Here is an 18,523-nt window from a genome sequence, read left to right as displayed (position 1 = left end):
TATATATCTATATATATTATATACAAACAAACCAAGAACACAGTCAACATATATATATACACAGTACAGTATATATTATATATCTATATATATTATATACAAACAAACCAAGAAACACAGTCAACAGTGTAATTGTACTGTGATGGATTTTGCCAGAGGTGAGTTATTGTACAGTCTTATTGCAGTGGGCAGGAATGATCTCCTGTATCTGTCCTTGTGACAGCGGAGCTGGAGGAATCTTTTAGAGAAAGTGCTCCGCTGTCCCTGCAGCAGGTGGTGGAGAGGGTGGACAGGATTATCCAATATGGACAATAATTTGTTCAGCGTCCTCCTCTCCACCACCTTTTCCAGGCTGTCCAGTTTGTAGCCGATGATGGAGCCGGCCTTCTTAACCAGTTTGTTAAGTCTGTTGGTGTCACCGGCTCCAATGCTGCTCCCCCAGCGAAGTACAATGCACTGGCCACAACAGACTGGTAGAACATCTCCAACATCTCGCTGCACACATTGAAGGATCGAAGTTTCCTCAAGAAAAAGAGTCGACTCATCACCTTCTTGTAGACAGCATTGATGTTGGTCTTCCAGTTCAGTCTGTTGTCGATGGACACACCCAGGTACTTGTACTCCTCAACCATGTCCACCTCCTCTCCCAGAACTCTCAGCGGTTGTGGAGCCGTCGCCTTCCTCCTGAAGTCAACCACCATCTCTCTGGTCTTGGCCACATTCAGGAGCAGGTGATTCCTTCCCTAAAAAAGTCACATGAGCAGTTAGGGCCCTATGTGTGAAACCACAACAAAAACAGAATACTCGTGCTAAATCAGTGTAGGCATGTCATGCACTTGTAACCTTGCTGCTGAAGTAGAAAAGAAGAATTTTTGCTTGATCACAGGATAAAACAACCACTGATGTTCTGCTGTGCTGATAGTGTGAATTCGTTAACCTGAAGCATTTGACACAAGTTCATTCGTCAAGACTTGAAGAAACAAATCCATCCGATCTGATCCGAGGAGTCATCGAAGGGGTCATGAGGAGGTACAGTATTGTATTTTGAGGAGGGTTTTCAACCTGACCCACACTGCCGCCTGCTGTTGTGAAGGAAAGATATTCTTACCACCCTGCTATGTTAGCAGACAGAAAAATTAACAAAACAGGGAATGGAGCCTTTATCTATCAATGTATTTTTCCAAATTATGAATATCGAAATTTTAAATACTTGTATCATAACAAATACAAGTATTTGTTCAAAAAAAAAAAGTTGCTTTGTCTGAGAAATAAACCACTATAACTCCCATAACTTTAATCATATCATAACCGCAGTCACACAGCAGGACTTCCCCCCCAAATCCTTAATCTTTAAATAACCGCTATAATCTTCTACTTGCCTCAACATCTTCTGCGGTTACCCTCAGAAGAAGCAGCTGAGTTAACTTCCGTGAACGTTAGCAGTATCAAGTTGACGTGTTTTCCTTTCAGTAAAGTCTCCTTTGAAATATTATCTTCTCGATGTGACCTCAGGAAAGTACCGTGTGCTTCAGTGGCACAGAGACACAGTGCGAAAACAAAGTAATCTCTACCCTATTACTGAAAAAGAGATGATGCTGTATTATAAACAAGGTATAGTAACACCAGATAAACTCTAAAATATCACCTGCCTCTTACCCACAAAATGTTTGATGCAGGGCTGTTTGTTGAATTTAATTTAATTGTACGGGTGTCTGATAGTGTGTCCTTCCCCTGGGGCACCTCACACTTTGAAGGTACGTTAATGAGCCACGATCTGCCAAGTGGCTCCATTTAAAACAAAAACTAAATAAAATCTGTAAAACCAGTTTTTTTAAGATGTTCATATGACCAAATTATAGTTTTCTAAAACTGTAAGAAATATCTATAACACCAACTTAAAAATATTTTACCCCCCAGAAATGAAAATTTCAGTCACAAATTAGTTTGTTTCTCAAATACCAGTTTATTTTCCTCTATCCATGTTAGAATTACTATATTAATGTTATTACATACAAGTTCATTCTGTATTGAAATATGCTATACAAAATTAATCTAATCAAATCAGAGATGACACCTGACAGGGTGACCCGTACAAAGGGCCTCTGAAAGCCAAAACAATGGCCTACCTTGGTATAATTGTTGTCATATCAAGAGTTGAAGAACAAGAAGAAATACAGTTGATAGATGACAAAAGCTTGTGAAAGAAAAAAATTAAAATAATGACAACATGTCCAGTACAAATATTATTTACAAAGTAAAAATAAAGAAAAACACAACCTTATTTATAAGACAAATGAGTTGTGGAAAAAAAGTCAGATCATCAGCTGTTACCAATCGTGATACAGATCTCGATCATCTTTGCTTCTTCTCAACCTGAACCTAATCAGACCTGAAGGTTTACATTAGCACCCATTGGCTTATTGGTTAATTGTCACTTAACAAAAATTGACCCCTTTTGTGAACACAGGCTTAAGTGTAATATAGGTATTAAAAAATAATTCATTTAGATTTCTAATGTAATTCTGTGGTTGTAAAACAGGTCAAAAACAAAGAGAAAACAGCCATTCGTGGCATGCAGTGGCACTTTGACACTTGCTTTTCAGGGCACTGACAGGGCCTAATGGAGTCATCAGCGTGATAACGCTTTGTTTTGCTTCACTGTTTAAAGGGCAGCTCAACATAAAGAACTACCATGCAGACAAAAAGATAAAGTTAAGACAAAAAATAAAACCAGGACATTCAGTCCCTGATGGAGGCCTTTAATGCCGAGCCGCTCGCACTGACCCATTGTCCCACTACACACATTGCGAGTCAGCACCCAAGTTTGAAGTCCATTCATTTCTCAGCTCAATTATACTTAAGTTAATGCTCAAATGACATAGAATGTAACATTTTATTTTTTAAATATCTTGCTGAACTGAAAATGAATCAACGCTAGCTGGGTTCATAATGTTCATCCTGACTGGCATTAGTGGTTTAAGTCTTGATCAGAGCATTGACCGCTAGCTGCTGTCACAGTAGTTACATCTTGATCATATAAAAACATACATCTAGAAAGATCTGATCCAGGTACACAAGAGAGATCTGTAATCATAACTACATAGATTATTTAACTTGATATCTTCAAACCCAAAGGAAGAAAAAAAAAAAACACGGGGCTTTAAAATTGTTACTATATCTAGGTGAATACTTGTTAATTTCAAACAGGGGTCAGATACTTTGTCCACTAAGCATTTCATTTTTCTGAAAATAACAAGTTCATTGCCTACTGATCTGACAGCAACTATACTTCAAGTTAAATTCAGAAGTTAAAAGTGTGAGGATATAACCCACACTTCATTGGTCAACGATATACAGCCGCAACCTCTTAACTGGCTACACAGGCTGCTGGCTGAGCCTCATCTTGCATCGTATTGTTGGAGACTAACATCAAATTGTACGACTTTTAAACTAAACCGAGAACTGGAAACTTAATACAGCTAACAGCTTTGGAGGTGTGTCCAGATCTCATTTGTAAAAGTACACTTCTTTGTGTGCCTCTGTCTCTGCAATATACTATACTGAACATTTGGCAACACGGGCACAGCTAGGTAATGTGTCAGTTCGTTTCGTACAGTTCTTCAGTGACAGCTGATACGTGCAAATATTATGTATAATATAAAAAATATAATAAAGAGTACTCCAAAAAAAAACTAAAAAACATGCACGGTGACTGCAGTGTGTAGGACCAAACCTGCCCTCAGAGTCAGATGGAGTTGAGCGAGTCTGATCCGGACTGGTTTGTAGAAAGGCTGTTTCTCAGAACCTCAAAGGGCTCGAGAGCTGACTAGAGGTCTCCATTAAGAACCGTGGACCATGTCCTTCTCAAAAGGCAGCAGAAATGTGACACACACACACACACACACACACACACACACACACACACACACACACACACACACACACACACATTCACACACAGTCATATGTTGCATGTACACATGATATGTTGTCTGTGGACATGTCTACTTTCTCTTTCATTCACACACTAAAATGATGTGCAATTTTCAACACAATTTAAAAAAAACAACAACAAAAAAAAAACTGATGGGTTCTTCTAAGTTCACAGCTGCAGCATGTGAAGTGGACGTACCAGACCATGGGCAAAGTGGAGCTCCGAGGGGGAGAGGTGCGCGATAATGAGAAGTCAGCCACCATAAAGTCAGTACAACACAGACAGACACCACTTCTACCTGCATTACTTCACGGAAAAAGAAGAAAAAGTTGTACCCCTTGTCCATCAGTTAACCTCGCCTGAAAATCATTGCATTCCTCTCTCCGTCGCTCTCAACCCTGATTTCCGGCTCCTCTACAAGTTGACCAGCTCGTGTGCAACAAACTGTTTGAGTCTCTCCAGGTACTGTCCGTAGAGTTCCACGTCGTTGTGTCCGGCCCCCTCCACCCAGAGCGGCTCCACGGGGCGCTGGCAGCGTTCGTACAGCGCCAGGCCGTGGGAGAAGTCGATGACCTCGTCCTCCGTGCCGTGGATCACAAGTACTGGTGACGTCACCTTGGAAATCTTGTCGATGCTTTGGAGTGAAAGAATTAGGGTACACAAGAGACACATGGAGACAAAAAAAAGAAAGAGAGAGACTTTGGTTGAGTTACTTTACATATAACTCCTGCCATAAATTGTAATTCTAAATTCATCAACAAAGAATAATGGAGCAGAACTAGTTTGCCAACTGACCACCAGAGGGCGCTATTGGGAATAATATTAAAACAGACTGAGAAGAAAAACACTTCCTGAATTGATTTGACATTCAATTGTCTGAGTGCACATTCGTGCGTGTGTGTGTTTTCCCGAATACAAATTCAGTCAAATAATGCTGTGTTTTTTTTAAGTGCATGTGTGCTCTTGTTATTCGAACTGGACAGGGAAGGCGGTGTGCCTCTTGGTGCATGTTTGTGATGCATATAGCCTGGCACTCGAACATGCCATCTGTCCGCACAGTCCACTCACTTTGGGAAGGCATCAAAGCAGTAGGTCTTCTTGGTGTCTGGGAAAGCCACTCTCATGCCAGAGGTGAGCGGGGAGTGGAGGACGACTGCAGCGCTCTCATAGCGAGAGGCCAGGTCCACGGAGGGCACGGTGCCAATGCTCTGACCATACACGATCACATTCTCTGGACGGATGCCGTACCTATAAGAGGGACAAAGAATATCACTCACCGTGAACTGGATATTTACACTACTAGTAGCCAGACATTGGCAGGGATCCAGTTCGGCCTTTAGTTAATTATAAAAAAGCAGCATTGCTGGCAAAATAGAAAAAGAAAATGTTTTATTTTGGAATCCAATGGTCAAAGTTAATTTTCTTCATGTGCTTTTTACCAGTGACATAATAAATAGGCTCACGCTGGCAATTAGTTCCCCATCATACTCTCTTTTCCCCCCACATGCTGCTCCATAAGCAAACACGCACCTGTGTGCTAACTCAGACTTACTCATACTCTATTATCAGCAGAAACTTCATGCCACAGTGACTCAGTGATTATAGGGCATCCTAAAACAAGCACACAGAGATGCAATACAGCCATAGTTCAGTGAATCTGGCTTTCTGCTGCTCTCCAAGGCAGCTGAACACAGAGGACCACCACTGTAGTCTTGTGATTCAGAAGGGAGGGGGAATATGAGCAAGATGGGCAGAAAGAGAGCAAAAGAGACAGCCATACTGGTTTGAGGGTGAAGAGGGAAACGGAGAGAGAGGAAAAAAATAGAAGACATTCCACAGCTGATTATGGTGAACGTGACCCACTCTAGCAAGCAGTCAGCTGACGACCTGAAACCTGGTCTGAGAACACTGCATCACTGTCTCTCCCTCTGTACTGCTGGATAATACATAGTAGACAGTCCCATCCAGCCTGACAAAATCTCTGCTCTACTCTATTATTAACATTAGGAACTCTTAACAGAACAAGAACATGACAGGCTTAACATTTCATAGCCTCTACCACTGCACGCACCAATAATACACAGTGATGAATACATGAACACCAAAGCCTGCCACCACTCTAAACTGCTGTGATGGATTATCATACTTAGAACCTTTGCGTGGGAACAATCTGCAGTAATGTAGTGTTGCAGCTATGAAGGGCAAAAGACTTGAGTGCAGGCAGATCTACATCAGATCAAACGTGGAAGCGCACGTCCTGCTTGCAGGCCGTCATTAGCAGGAGGATAGGAACTGTTTACCGTTGGTGTGTCAGCTGGACTTCACAGAATATAAATAGGGGTGCAAATACTGGCATGGCATGGGAAACAGTTACAGCAGACTGATGGGTGTTACTGCATCAACGGCACCATTAACTCTGAGGGTTGGCTGACTATAATCTACTCAATTTGTGGAATGAAAGCCTGTCTCACTTATACAATAATGCAGCTGTATGAAGGTGCAATGAAATGTTTTATTATTATAGTTCAAAACAATTAAAATTGGACTAAAATGATCAAGAGAATGTGACGAAATGGCTGTTTTGATTATGTCAAAGACTGAACTTCACAGTGACTCACTATCCTCTTAAGGTGCAAAGTGGGATTACAAGACAAGACTTAAATCTTATGTAGTAAACCTATGAGAAATTTGAAAGACAGTGAGGAGGAATCCAAAATATCAGCTGTATAAAATTGCCTTTTCTGGTGTAACAGCTTCTAAAACAAACAGCTGAGCCTCAACAGCCTGAACAGCCTTTAACCCATTTGCAGGTAAATGCCATCATGCTTTTAAAACCCATTAAGTTTTGTGCAATTTAAGTGATTGTCATCCAAATAAAAATCTATAAATTCTCCCTGTCAATTCAAAATACTCTTCTGTCTAGTCAAGTTTGTGGAAAAGCTGTTTTTCAGAACTTGAAAAGCCTGAAAGGGGTTCAAAGTTTTGATCATAATCAGCTTAAAGAAAAGAAAAGAAAAAAGGAAGCATAATCACCGAAAGCAGAATTCACAAGATGTTTGCAGGAAACCCTTCAACTCAACAATGACCTACTTGCCTGATGGTGAGAATATATATTTTAGATTCCTGCCTTTACCTGGTTTCATATTTCTTTAAAAAAAAAAAAAAAAAATGAAAATGGAAAGAAAGACATAGAGAATTGACATTGACTTTCTGAACAATTGACTTTTAGCATATCAATGTTTAGCTTGACGTTTTAGGCTCAGCTAAAAACAACATGAGGTAGGTCATAACAGAGCTTGAGGGGCAGAGACTTCCAGTGAAATCAAGAGTTGTGAACACTATCTGAAATGAAAAACAAGTACCAGAAGTCAATCTGAGAGATGACTGCTACTCTGTTGATTTAGGAAAACATTCAAGATTAACTGCTTCTGTGATATATAGTTAATCATTACAAATTCTGAATGACTGTTTCAAACCTCATAACTCCCCCTTTTGCTGAGCAGTGCACAACACTATCTATAGGTGTGACCTTTTAACTTCAAAATCAAAGAGTTGAGCTTTGTTGTCACTCCAATCATCGGTTTATTTACCTTTATGAACACTTTTATCAGAGTAGTTCTCAAGTCCAATTTTATCTGCTGTTATCTCTTATCTAGCTCATTTTGGTTTGACTAATTTAGTCAAAGATCTTTGCCATATCGGATCACTTAAACATAAATGTCACATGGATGACAACAGTTTAAAGCTCATGCAATTTCAATTCAGAGAAGGTAAAAGAAAACCCTTTAAAAAGAATAGAAGACAGGAAATGAAGCAAGGTCATCCTCAAACCTAACTTGGCAAGCTTTGCTTACATCTTCCCACTTAACCAATATTATCATCGGGAGCAGGTGTGCAAATAGTGTTTCAATTGACTACATGCATGTAAACACAATGACTAATGCAAGGCTTCCATCTGACCTTCCACTTACAGCAAGGTCCCTCTAACTGCCAACCCACCCTGCTATCTTGGCACGGTTCGATGGACGGCTCTGCCTTTTGCTCCAACATCCACGGAAAGCCACGAAAGGAGGAGGACAATCGCAGTGCAGAGCTGCAGCTGCATTCGTGTTAAAACTACGCTATGACAGGCTTCGACCAACCCAGTTCCACAAAAGATGCAGCCCCACCCCCTCCGGTTCCACCAACACTAGTCTACAATTTACTCCATCGCATTTCAGCTTGAATAGACCTCAACAGGCCATAGTCAGCCATGCTCCCTGGTTACACCCCTCCCCCAAACCTTCATCAATTTAGTCTCTTGATCCAATCTATTATGCATCACATCCTCCCTCATCCCCCTATTCGGTCGCTTGCTCCCTCTTGACTGCCCACCTCTTGCACCCCGAGGACGAAAAATATTCTCATTCCATAGCCGTCACTGTGACTAATAGATATGTTCAGGACTTCCTGAACATATGTACAACATTTTATAACAGATTAGAGTACCATCTGCTCAACAGCAGGGGGATTCTTCACTGAAATGCTCAATGATCCATTACTATGCTTACAACCTTTTAACTTCTTGTCTTGACAAGGAGTAGATATTGAGATCATTTTTATGGATTGATGCTTACGCACACACACACTTAACAAGATGTTAAGTCAATATGTGTACAAACAGCAAAAACTATAATTAAGCTCTGGTTGTTTTGTCCTGTGCAAAGGAGAACAGTTGGGTGACCAATCGCACTCCACCCAAATTACCCAACAGACAGGGCTGCCCTTGTTTACAGGCTTCAGGAGCCCAACTGACACTGATATTTCAAGGTAAGAAAAATTAAACGATGCCATCAACCAGCCGAATGGTTAGGGCGAATACCACATGGGTAAAATAAAGTAAACAATGATATAATCGTGGGTTTCCCTCCATGTCCATGTTTGAGAAGTTCGCCCCACCGTTCAATGTCTGAGAAGATGGAGAGTGTTTTGATTTGGATCAATAAGGTGATTGATCAGGAGGTGACTTTTCCTTGTTTGTTTTTACTGGCCACCGTGTGGGAAGATGTCAGTCTGAAAGCTCATTGGAAGTCGGTTGCTAGGATACCGCTCAATATTAGACTAGTGGGATTGACTGCTGGCCCGCCTCCACCTCTGAGGGAAAATTATATAGTGCCATTCTGTATTGCGCATCGCAACACACACACACACACACACACACACACACACACACACACACACACACACACACACACACACACAAATAGAGGAAGTGCACTGATGGAGTTCATCAGCGTGAGCACTCTTGAAGCAGTAAACTGCACCTTTTTCCTGAAGCTTGATTACTTCTACTCTTACAACAAACAGTACCTTGACACATTCATCTATTTTGCGTAATCCTTAATGACAGAGGCCGTGTGAGTGTGCAAACCTGTTGCTTCACACAATGACTACTACATCCTCTGACCAACTCCCTGTTCAGGTTAAGGGAGTGCCCTCATCCACCGTGACTGAACAAAAGTACAAGGGAGTGTGTGTTGGTGTCCCTGGCTGTGCAGTTGTGCTTATGACTGTCAGCTAATTGACATGTGGCTGCCCTCTGTCATATGACTTTGGAGCAAAGTGAGAGGAGCCTGTGCAAGTGTGTCAGTACTCTAGAGAAGGTGAAATTGCAGACTTCAGAAGGATGAGGAGAAAAGGATTGGATGACACAGAAAAGTAAAACAAGAGCAGAAAAGTTGGGATTTGGTGTGTTCAAAATGTCAGTTAATCAGAAAAAATAGCCACTGACAAAATACAAGAAGCCGAGGGAGTGAGAGAGATACACGAGCTGCTCTCTTCTCCAGGCTGCGCTCTGATCCAACATGAGAGATATGCACGAGGGACGTAGGCAGGCGACTAATGTGAGGCCATGCAGAGAGGCCTTTTGATGTGATAAACACAATCTACTTGATTCATGTTCGGCGGGGTCAAAAGCCTGGGTTGTACCCTCTTTCCATCACACAGGCAGTCAATTATGAATCTGGCACAGCCCTTAAACAATGATGCACTGGCAGCTGATTCAAAAAGACAAATATTAAATGATATTAGAGGCTGTATTTACACCAAGCTTTGAAGATTTTACACCAAAAAAAAAAAATTAAGTACACACAAAAAGCGAGGCCAAAAATATGAAAATTGTGCACAAGATTTTCTTCATATTTTGTTAATAAATCCTTATTCATCTTTCTAATGTGGCATCCACAAGGAAGTCTTGTGAAAAATCTCTCTAAACTGTCATCATTTTATTTTCTTCTATAAAAATGGTGAAGTTGCAGGACAGGATTGAAAGCAGAAGTGTCTGTTGAGCTGATATAACACAGGGAGTTTTGGAGATGATGGCGCAGTATCACCAACCATAAAAGTTTAGTCAGCGAGTGCTAACGCTTTTGACAGAGGGGCCATTACCATAATATAAAATGGAACTATGAACTTCCTTTATTTTTCAAGGTCTTGGTTTAAAGTAAGAGGAGAACGTCTATGACATCCAAAGGCATACTGTGTATTTCTGCATGAAAAGTGGCATCTGCATATACAACCTAGAGGACCTCCATATACCATTACTCAGGCAGTCTTGTTTTGTTGATAACTAATCCTGATAAGGGAACACGCATCTTAATGCAAGAGATGTGGACACAATTCATGCAGCACCGGGATCAGAACGAGGTCACAACTGTCTGACGACTTTTGGAGGTGATCGGGCTCACACTGTGATCGATTCTGCGCCAGGTGGTCGAGAAAGGCCGACAAGAGCTACAGCTGATTCAGTAGTATTGCTTCCTGTAACCTGAGACGCAGCATGTTTGTTGAGATAAAATTGTGGACACATCTGACATAATGAGAATGTCTTATATAACCAGGTGTAAATGCAAAGACCAATAAATCAAATGTGCATGTCCAGATACAAATTATATCTGAATATGAGGTGTAAATGGTGTATTAAGACTCGCAACTGGGCTTTTCCGAGTGATGTAATGTGTAATGATTAGGCCTTGCTCAGACAGATAAACTAACATTGTGGTTTTTGACAATAACACAATCAAGACTATGTTGTCTACATTGCCTACAATAAAAATGACAAAAAAAGAAAAAAAGAAAAGAAAAGAAAAGAAAGAAAGAACAACATAAAAAAAAGCTCAATCCTAAAACCCTAAGTTTCATTAGTGTCTCATGACCTGCTCTTAAACCTGTTCTATACAGAGACACTCTATAAGTGAATGTGACTTACACTATGCATTATTAGGTCTAGTAGGGAAATTACAACTGTGTGAATGCGTAACAAAGGTCTGCAGAGAGAACAAGCACTCCGTCCTCTAACCCCATTCAACTCGTCTTCACGGTGAGAGCCAGAGGTAACTGGGTTTAAATGTGCTGCAGGATGCTGTCCATTAAGACTACAAGGCATGGGACAAGTATGCCCGCAAACTGGGGCTTTATGAAGACCAAGTTATTTCCTTGTTCCTGAAATCCTCTCATCTGACCGACAACATTTATTCCCAGATTAACCTACAAGTCATGTGACTTGACCTACATGGTCTCATATAGCCAGACTTATCTCCATCACACTGCTCCAGCGCTGGAGAACGGCCTGGCTGGACCTAGCTATCGTTCTGCTATAAAGGGAGAAAGAAATGTTCTTGCTTGTTTATATTTATTTGAACCAATCACAATTGTCTCGGCTGGCGCTAAAGCCAGGATGCAGTCACGGACAGTGCCCTTATAAAATAGTGATCGACTTGTTTAGGTGGAACATTTGCACATGGGGAGGCGAGCCTGGCATACAAATACAGTCCCTCCCTTTTGTAATTGTGGTGATCTTAAGTGCTTGATTTTGCTGAGGCTTTTCTCAAAAGCTGGAAAGTAATTTGTGGAGCTCCAAGTGATTTTTCTTTCTGTAAAATTGTATGAATTAGCAAATATTGAAAGACAACTACCTAACAAAGAGTCACATTTAATCACTTTCCATAATAATAAGCACACTGCATATCACAAAAATAGTTAAGTTCTAATCTTTTCAATTTCTATTTTCTTAATTTGGAAAACCACACCTCAAGGTTACAGAAAATTCATAAAAGCGATGTAGCTTTATAAAACATACATTTTATGGCTGTAATAGAGTGCAAGAGCTAAAGCTACAGTAAAAAAAAATATGCACGAGAACAAAGTGCGGTCTCTTACAACTGTAAGTGTGTATAAAACAAATTACACATATTCCTCCTTTCCACTATCTGACCAGATTTACCATAAATTCTGTCACTTCCAGTTGTTCTTGTTGTTCTGGTTTTTCCGGTCTGCCATGTGCAATGTGTACACACAGAAAACTTGCATTTTAGGTATGTAGGGTGCTACTCTGAGGTTGTTGCTTTTATTGTTGTTTCCCATGGTGACGGGGATTTTGAAAGCTGTAGCTCACAGCCGAAGGGGAGAAGAACGTCGACTGGTATCGTCTGCCAATGGCAGTTGTGTGCCCCACAGCCTACTTCCAGCAAGTCCGATTATGTGATACAGAATCTGAGATTGATGTTTACCTGCGTGCTTCCATTGATAGAGCTCATGATTATCATGCAGAAAATAAGTTCAATAACACCCGGAGACGAATAGCCTCCCCATCTGATCGAAGTGTAAAAGTTTAGTTGGCCTAGAGGTAGGTAGTGCTAATATAGAGCTGGACGTGTCATTTTTGTGTCATTCAGCTTATTGAGATAACAAGCTAATATTTAGCGGACTACATCTTGCATTTGGATAGTATTACAGTCACTGCATAAACTACTCCACTCAAATAATTACATTAGATTGATTATACTGCAATAAAATAGAAATCACCATAGAAATGATGAATGAAGACAGAGCCCCTGCAGTGTGCAGAACACAGACAGAAAAGGTAGATCACGCCATGCAGAGTTTCAAGTTAACTCTAGACAGTAACTAAGCGTACATGAACAGAGTAAATGACATTTAAGTTCGTAATTGCTCTTTCCACTGCTGTCCCACACACAGATGCCCAAATGATGATGATGAAAAGCATCTGTTTTGCTTTGCTCGGATTGAAGAAAATTTCAAGGCTAACTCGTAGACTGGTCACGATTGTGTGTGTGTGTGTGTGTGTGTGTGTGTGTGTGTGTGTGTGTGTGTGTGTGTGTGTGTGTGTGTGTGTGTGTGTGTGTGTGTGTGTGTGTGTGTGTGTGTGTGTGTGAGCAGGATATTCCTGAAAAACAAGGAGGCTAACAGCAGCCTCAAACACTAATTTCTCTTTCAAGTAGTTAAATGCAGGGTGTAGAAACAAAAAGAAAGATCACATTTGATATTGTGCCTAAAGCTTTGGTAAAACTGTGTGGCATTCATAGCAATGAAGCATTCTCAAAGGAAAATAAAAGTGTAATTGACCACAAAAGCAGGTTCTTCTTCAGAGCAATGGCCGGTCAAGTTTCCTGTTTAACTTGTTTACAAAAGCCAAGTCATTGTATTCTGTCAAAGTGCTGAGAGAGATTCACAGAAAAAGTGAGTAGCTGATAAAAACATTTTGTTGCCAGTGGCTCTACCAGTGCTTTTCATCAGCACTTTTAAACCTCTGCATTGCCAACACCTCCATTTACTACAGAACATACACCCACATCAGCACAGGAGAAGCACTCCACAACCAGAGGCTTGTTTTTTTGGGTTGATTTACATCGGTTTGGCTCTTGTGATTTGTTTGTCTTCCAGCAGGAAGTATACAAAAACAAACAGGCCTATTGGATCAACTGTTATTTCCTCCCCTCACCAGCATAAACAAAAGTCATAAATATGATGCGCGCATGCGCACACACACACTCGCATGCAAATTTTACTCCTCCTCCACTTCCTGTTCTCTCAGAACAGGTGTGTAGATGTGGGCTTTTTTGTTTAAAAAAGCATTTGTCTTGTATGCACGTGTACAGAGCTGCAACTAACAGTTATTTTTGTTCCCACTTAATCTGTCAGCTATTTTTTTTTTAACAATTAACTATCTATAAAGTGTCAGAAATTTTGAAAGATGTCCATCACAATTTCCCACGCCAAGGGGTCTTTCTCACATAGCTTGCTTTGTTCCAGCTACAATCCAAACCCCAACGATATTTCATTTACTAGCTTGTGAAAGAAAATATAAGGAGCAGGAAGCAACAAAAAATGACTTAAACAACTAATCAACTATCAGACTCGTTGTCCATTAGCAGACTGTTAATGAACTGATTAAGATGTTTCAGCTCTACATACGGTGTTAATATTTGTCGTGCTGCTGCACAGAAACTCTGGCAAACCAGACCCAAAGACATGAAGCGCCATGTCGACGGTGTAGCACAGGACAAAAGAAGGAGATGATGAGAGTGTCAAAGACAATAAGCAGACGTCCTCAGACATGGACGGAAGGAAGCGAAGAACGTGGGGTTAGAAAAATGGACTGAAGGATATTTGCTTACAGGTGGAAAGGCCTTATGTGGGGGGACGGGAGGCACTGAAGCTGAGTAAAGGGTTCACACCTGCAGTAAGTAGTGCTGGACCATATTCCACAGATACCAATGATTCAGAACTTAAGGCAACATCTATCTGCATATATTGTATTTTTTTAATCCATCTGTAAGAAGTTTATTAATTTTGAAACACCATAAAAATAAATTCCCAGTTTATTTGCCTATTTCTGATTCTAGTTGTAACAGAGTGGGAATTCAAAAGCAGTGCCTTTTGCAATGTACTAACACAAAGAGACCAGGAGCCCCTGCATGTTTCACTGTCATGAGGGGGGGTTATCAATTGGAAAAATGTCCAATCAGTCGAGGCTTCATAACAGCCAAGAAAATATCAGTCTGTTCGTCGGCTGCAGAGCTAAGCAATGCAGCAGAGCACCTGCTCCCGCCTACATATGGCGGGGCAGGATAATCAGAGAAACCACGCTCCTTATTATCGCCTACAAGAACATCGTGTCAGCCCTACTAAACCATTCCTTGTCATCTCCACCCATGACTTTATTAGTTTCAGTTCAGTAATGGTCCCTCCGCCCAGCTCCTTCAGTACTCTGCGTCTTCCTGCTCTATCCCTTTTTCTTATCCCCCTCATGTTTGTGATTATCCCTGTCGATCTACATCAACTGTCTTTCACTTCTGCTTTGATTTCAGCGATCCCCTTCTACTGTAACACTTTCTGAAATGTCCTTAATGCCAGCACTCAACAGTCACAACGTAACAAAAACACGATTGTTATTCACAGAATTATTTCACAGCACCAATACAAAGCTGACAACCAAAACATCAACGTGGAGTTTCTACGAATATGACTTTTTTTTCCTCACTGTTTACACAGCTGACAGATTCATTTATAACTTGAAATATGTAGAGGAAAACACTAGTACTTTTAAGGCCAGAATTATCATCATATACTGCATGGGAGGATTCGTACAATGTTTTGCCTGCAGTATTCATACCACCCGCCCCCCCTCCAAAAAAAAAAAAAAAAGATCTGGGCTGTGACACAGTTTACTGCAAGTTAAAAATCAATCCCTTTTAAGGGTTCAATCACTTGAGGGAATTTGATTCACTCAGTACACGGTCATTAGGTTTATCATACCATTCTCTGAGTGTTTGTCAAGCCTCATCGACGTCACCATTTCGGTTTGTTTCGCTACTGGCGACTAGATGCTGTCGTTCATCGGCAGGTTCTGAGTGCCGGGCACACACAGTAGGAGCCACACTTGAGGGGCTTAGGTTTCCACTCCTCAATAAATCAAGCAGTTTATATGTCATTGTCAACTATTCTATCATCACGGCCTTCACCAATACTAATTGATGACTTTATCCTTCCTCCAATGTACAGCTCCTAACCTCTCCCCTCCTCCATCATCATCATCAACTCTACTTACCGTGATCGGAGTGCCTGCCAGGCAGCGTCTACATCAGCGTACAGGTTTTTCTCGGAGGGTTTCCCAGAACTGGCCCCGTAACCCGAGTAGTCGTAGGAAAAGACGTTGCAGTTAATCCGTGAACCTAGACCAATGTAGAAGCTGCTCATCTGGCCTAAATCCACGGCATTCCCGTGGGAGAATAATAGAGTGTACCGGGCACTGGGCGAGCAGCGGACAAACATGCAGGCGATGCGGTTCCCCCTTGAGGTGCGTGTCATGAAACACTCGATGGCATCCTTCTCGCGGGAGGAGTACTGCCAGTCGGCGCGCTCGGAGAGGTGCAGCGTCCATCGGCTGCCGCTCTCGTCGCACATGAGGCTGTAGGTCGGCTCTGGGGGCAGGAAGGCCAGCTTAGAGGCAATCTTGCTGGGGCACGGTGGACAGCAGAAAAGGCAACATAGCTCGCTGAGGGACAAGTGGTTCATCCTCAAAACACTGCAAAAGGGAGAGCAAAAATGGTTCAAATAGATACATACTGTATGTTTCATCTGCAAATTGAACAGAAGAATTGCCTTTGAGAGCCAAGAATGAGGGAGAAAACAGATCATCGAACGGGAACATCTGGGCTCTCTCAACCAACTGAAACACTAATTTGGAGATGCATCCCCAGATTGATCCCAATAAAAAAAAAAAATTTTAAAAATCACGAGAGCAAATTTATGCCATAAAGCTCTTGACTGATGTTCCCTCTCTATAAACAGTTGTCTTTGTTAAGTGGAAAAGCAAGGGGTTTTTCCAGGACAGAGGGCTAAAGGCAGAGTGGTGTCCTTTTTTTTTTTTTACTATTTTTAGACACTATCAATTCGTCTCTCCAGAAAGCGTGACTCCCTTCAGCTAGGATTCAAAAAAAATATCGAGTCCTATACCTGGTTGAGTGCTTGTGCTCCATCTGGCTCGAGGCTCCACAATCACTCAAGACAGTATTGACCTGAAAGGCTTTTTTGTTGTTGTTGTCTCACCCTGCACCTGGACCCCCCCACCTAAGGCTATCTTTTAAGACAGTCCAGGTGCTTTTAAATTGCTGTAGCCACGAATGGATATGTCAGCAGAGCTAGTTTTGGGGACACAGGAGCTGGTTTGTAAAAAAAAAATGCCCTGGAGAAAGGCCATTTCTGAAGCCATTCTGAAATTCATCCTAGGTGGGGAGGGTGCTTTGTAATGGGACTCCTTTTTAACTACACATGAATGGGACTTAGCTTGATTGCTATTTTTAAACAATCTCGTAGTTGATTTTTGTGGGACTGTTAAGTATAATGGTAAAATATACTTGTAAAAAGGCTAACCAGCAGTTGGACCTTCCAGAAACAGGTTTATTAAACAACAACAACAACAACAACAAAAGTGTAGCATCTTGATTACACGCAGATGATTTCAATTCAATTTAATTATCCGTGTACCATTGACTGCATAGAAACAATTGGCTGTCCCAGAGATGATTTAGGGCGAATACTTTTTTTTAGAGTCACTTGTAATTAGAGAATTAATACCACTTCTGCGCGATTCTTTGACATCCCCCCCAAAAAAGCAGCAAAATACACAGTGTGGATCTTATTTGCCACCCAAATAATCGATAATCCCCCTGACATGAAGACAGAAATGAGCCCTGCGGCGATTTACTGTAAAATGGTGGTGGATGTTAGCAATGTGACCATTTCCAGTGGCTAGAGACACAATTTGCTGCAAAGTACGGTGGGCCAAATTAGCCAACAAAACAAGCGTGTTTCCTCATTGAAAGAGAGGAGAAATGATCCCTACGGTACCTGGACGGCGGCTGGGCTCTCGTTTAAGGTGACAGTACTGGCCAACGTCGCCGTAGTCTGGTGTTGTCTTCGCACCGAGCCAACTAACTTATCTTCTCCTCGACGCCAGGAGATTGTCGAGGTTATCTTCGGCCAAGATTATCCTTATGTCCCGTGTCCTATTTGTAAGCAATGTCACGTTGAGTGTGTATATCCTTCTTGGCACGTTAACGTTGAGTTACTATTAGCTCGCCGCTTCGTCCTCCGGGTCCAGACAGCTTCCTAAACTGCCGTTTCCTTTTCCTTTTTTTTTTTTCCTCTCCTCGGTTTTCTCAACATATGGTCCTGAATGATAACGAGATCGGTTCATTCAAGATGTTCACGTCTGTACGGCTCAACGGCGACATGGGTAGATGCGACGAAGGTCTGGAATTAACTAAATTATTGTAAAACGCGTCCGTGGCGCTTCGTCAAACAATTCACGAGAGTATCACTTCCCTCTGAAACACCACTTTCGTTGAGAATATCACTCAGCTCGTTATCTTGGCTGAGAAGGAAGGAGAGGCTTTGATTGACAACTGTATGGACCAATGACAAAGAGGTTGATGAAAAGAGTCGGCCAACGGTACACAATGTGGGCGGTCCTTGGCGACACAGCAGACTGGTGGCTAATATTTTGATTGACAGCTAGTACAACCAACCGAAAATTACTATTGCGATGCAGCGTCCAATCAGCGTCGATTAAGATGTTTCTAACGTTATACTGGGTGACGTAATTGTTAATGTATATTTCATTAAGCCTTTTTTTTATAAATATAAAAAGAGAATTGGATTTTCCCCTTATTTTTATTTCAGAAAACACTACTTTTCCCCTATTTTGTTCAATAACAAGAAAAACGGTTCGCGTTTTGACCTGAATGA

General features: G+C 41.4%; 1 protein-coding gene across 1 annotated transcript; it reads right to left on the bottom strand.

Moving 5' to 3' along the window:
- Positions 1–1,943: 1,943 nt before the first annotated feature.
- Positions 1,944–18,149, bottom strand: abhd17b (abhydrolase domain containing 17B, depalmitoylase). Its single transcript, XM_069699816.1, has 4 exons — positions 17,624–18,149; positions 15,822–16,298; positions 5,003–5,182; positions 1,944–4,568 (listed from the first exon to the last, which is right to left on the bottom strand). The coding sequence occupies exons 2-4, from the start codon at positions 16,286–16,288 to the stop codon at positions 4,349–4,351; spliced, it is 867 nt and encodes a 288-aa protein (XP_069555917.1). The 5' UTR covers positions 16,289–16,298; positions 17,624–18,149; the 3' UTR covers positions 1,944–4,348.
- Positions 18,150–18,523: the final 374 nt, after the last annotated feature.

Source organism: Brachyistius frenatus, unplaced genomic scaffold (genome assembly GCF_029030835.1).
Source record: "Brachyistius frenatus isolate BFR_SWC_R1_liver_20210118 unplaced genomic scaffold, ASM2903083v1 Contig_31, whole genome shotgun sequence".
NCBI classification, from domain to species: Eukaryota; Metazoa; Chordata; class Actinopteri; family Embiotocidae; genus Brachyistius; species Brachyistius frenatus.
This window is presented reverse-complemented; position numbering and strand designations above follow the sequence as displayed.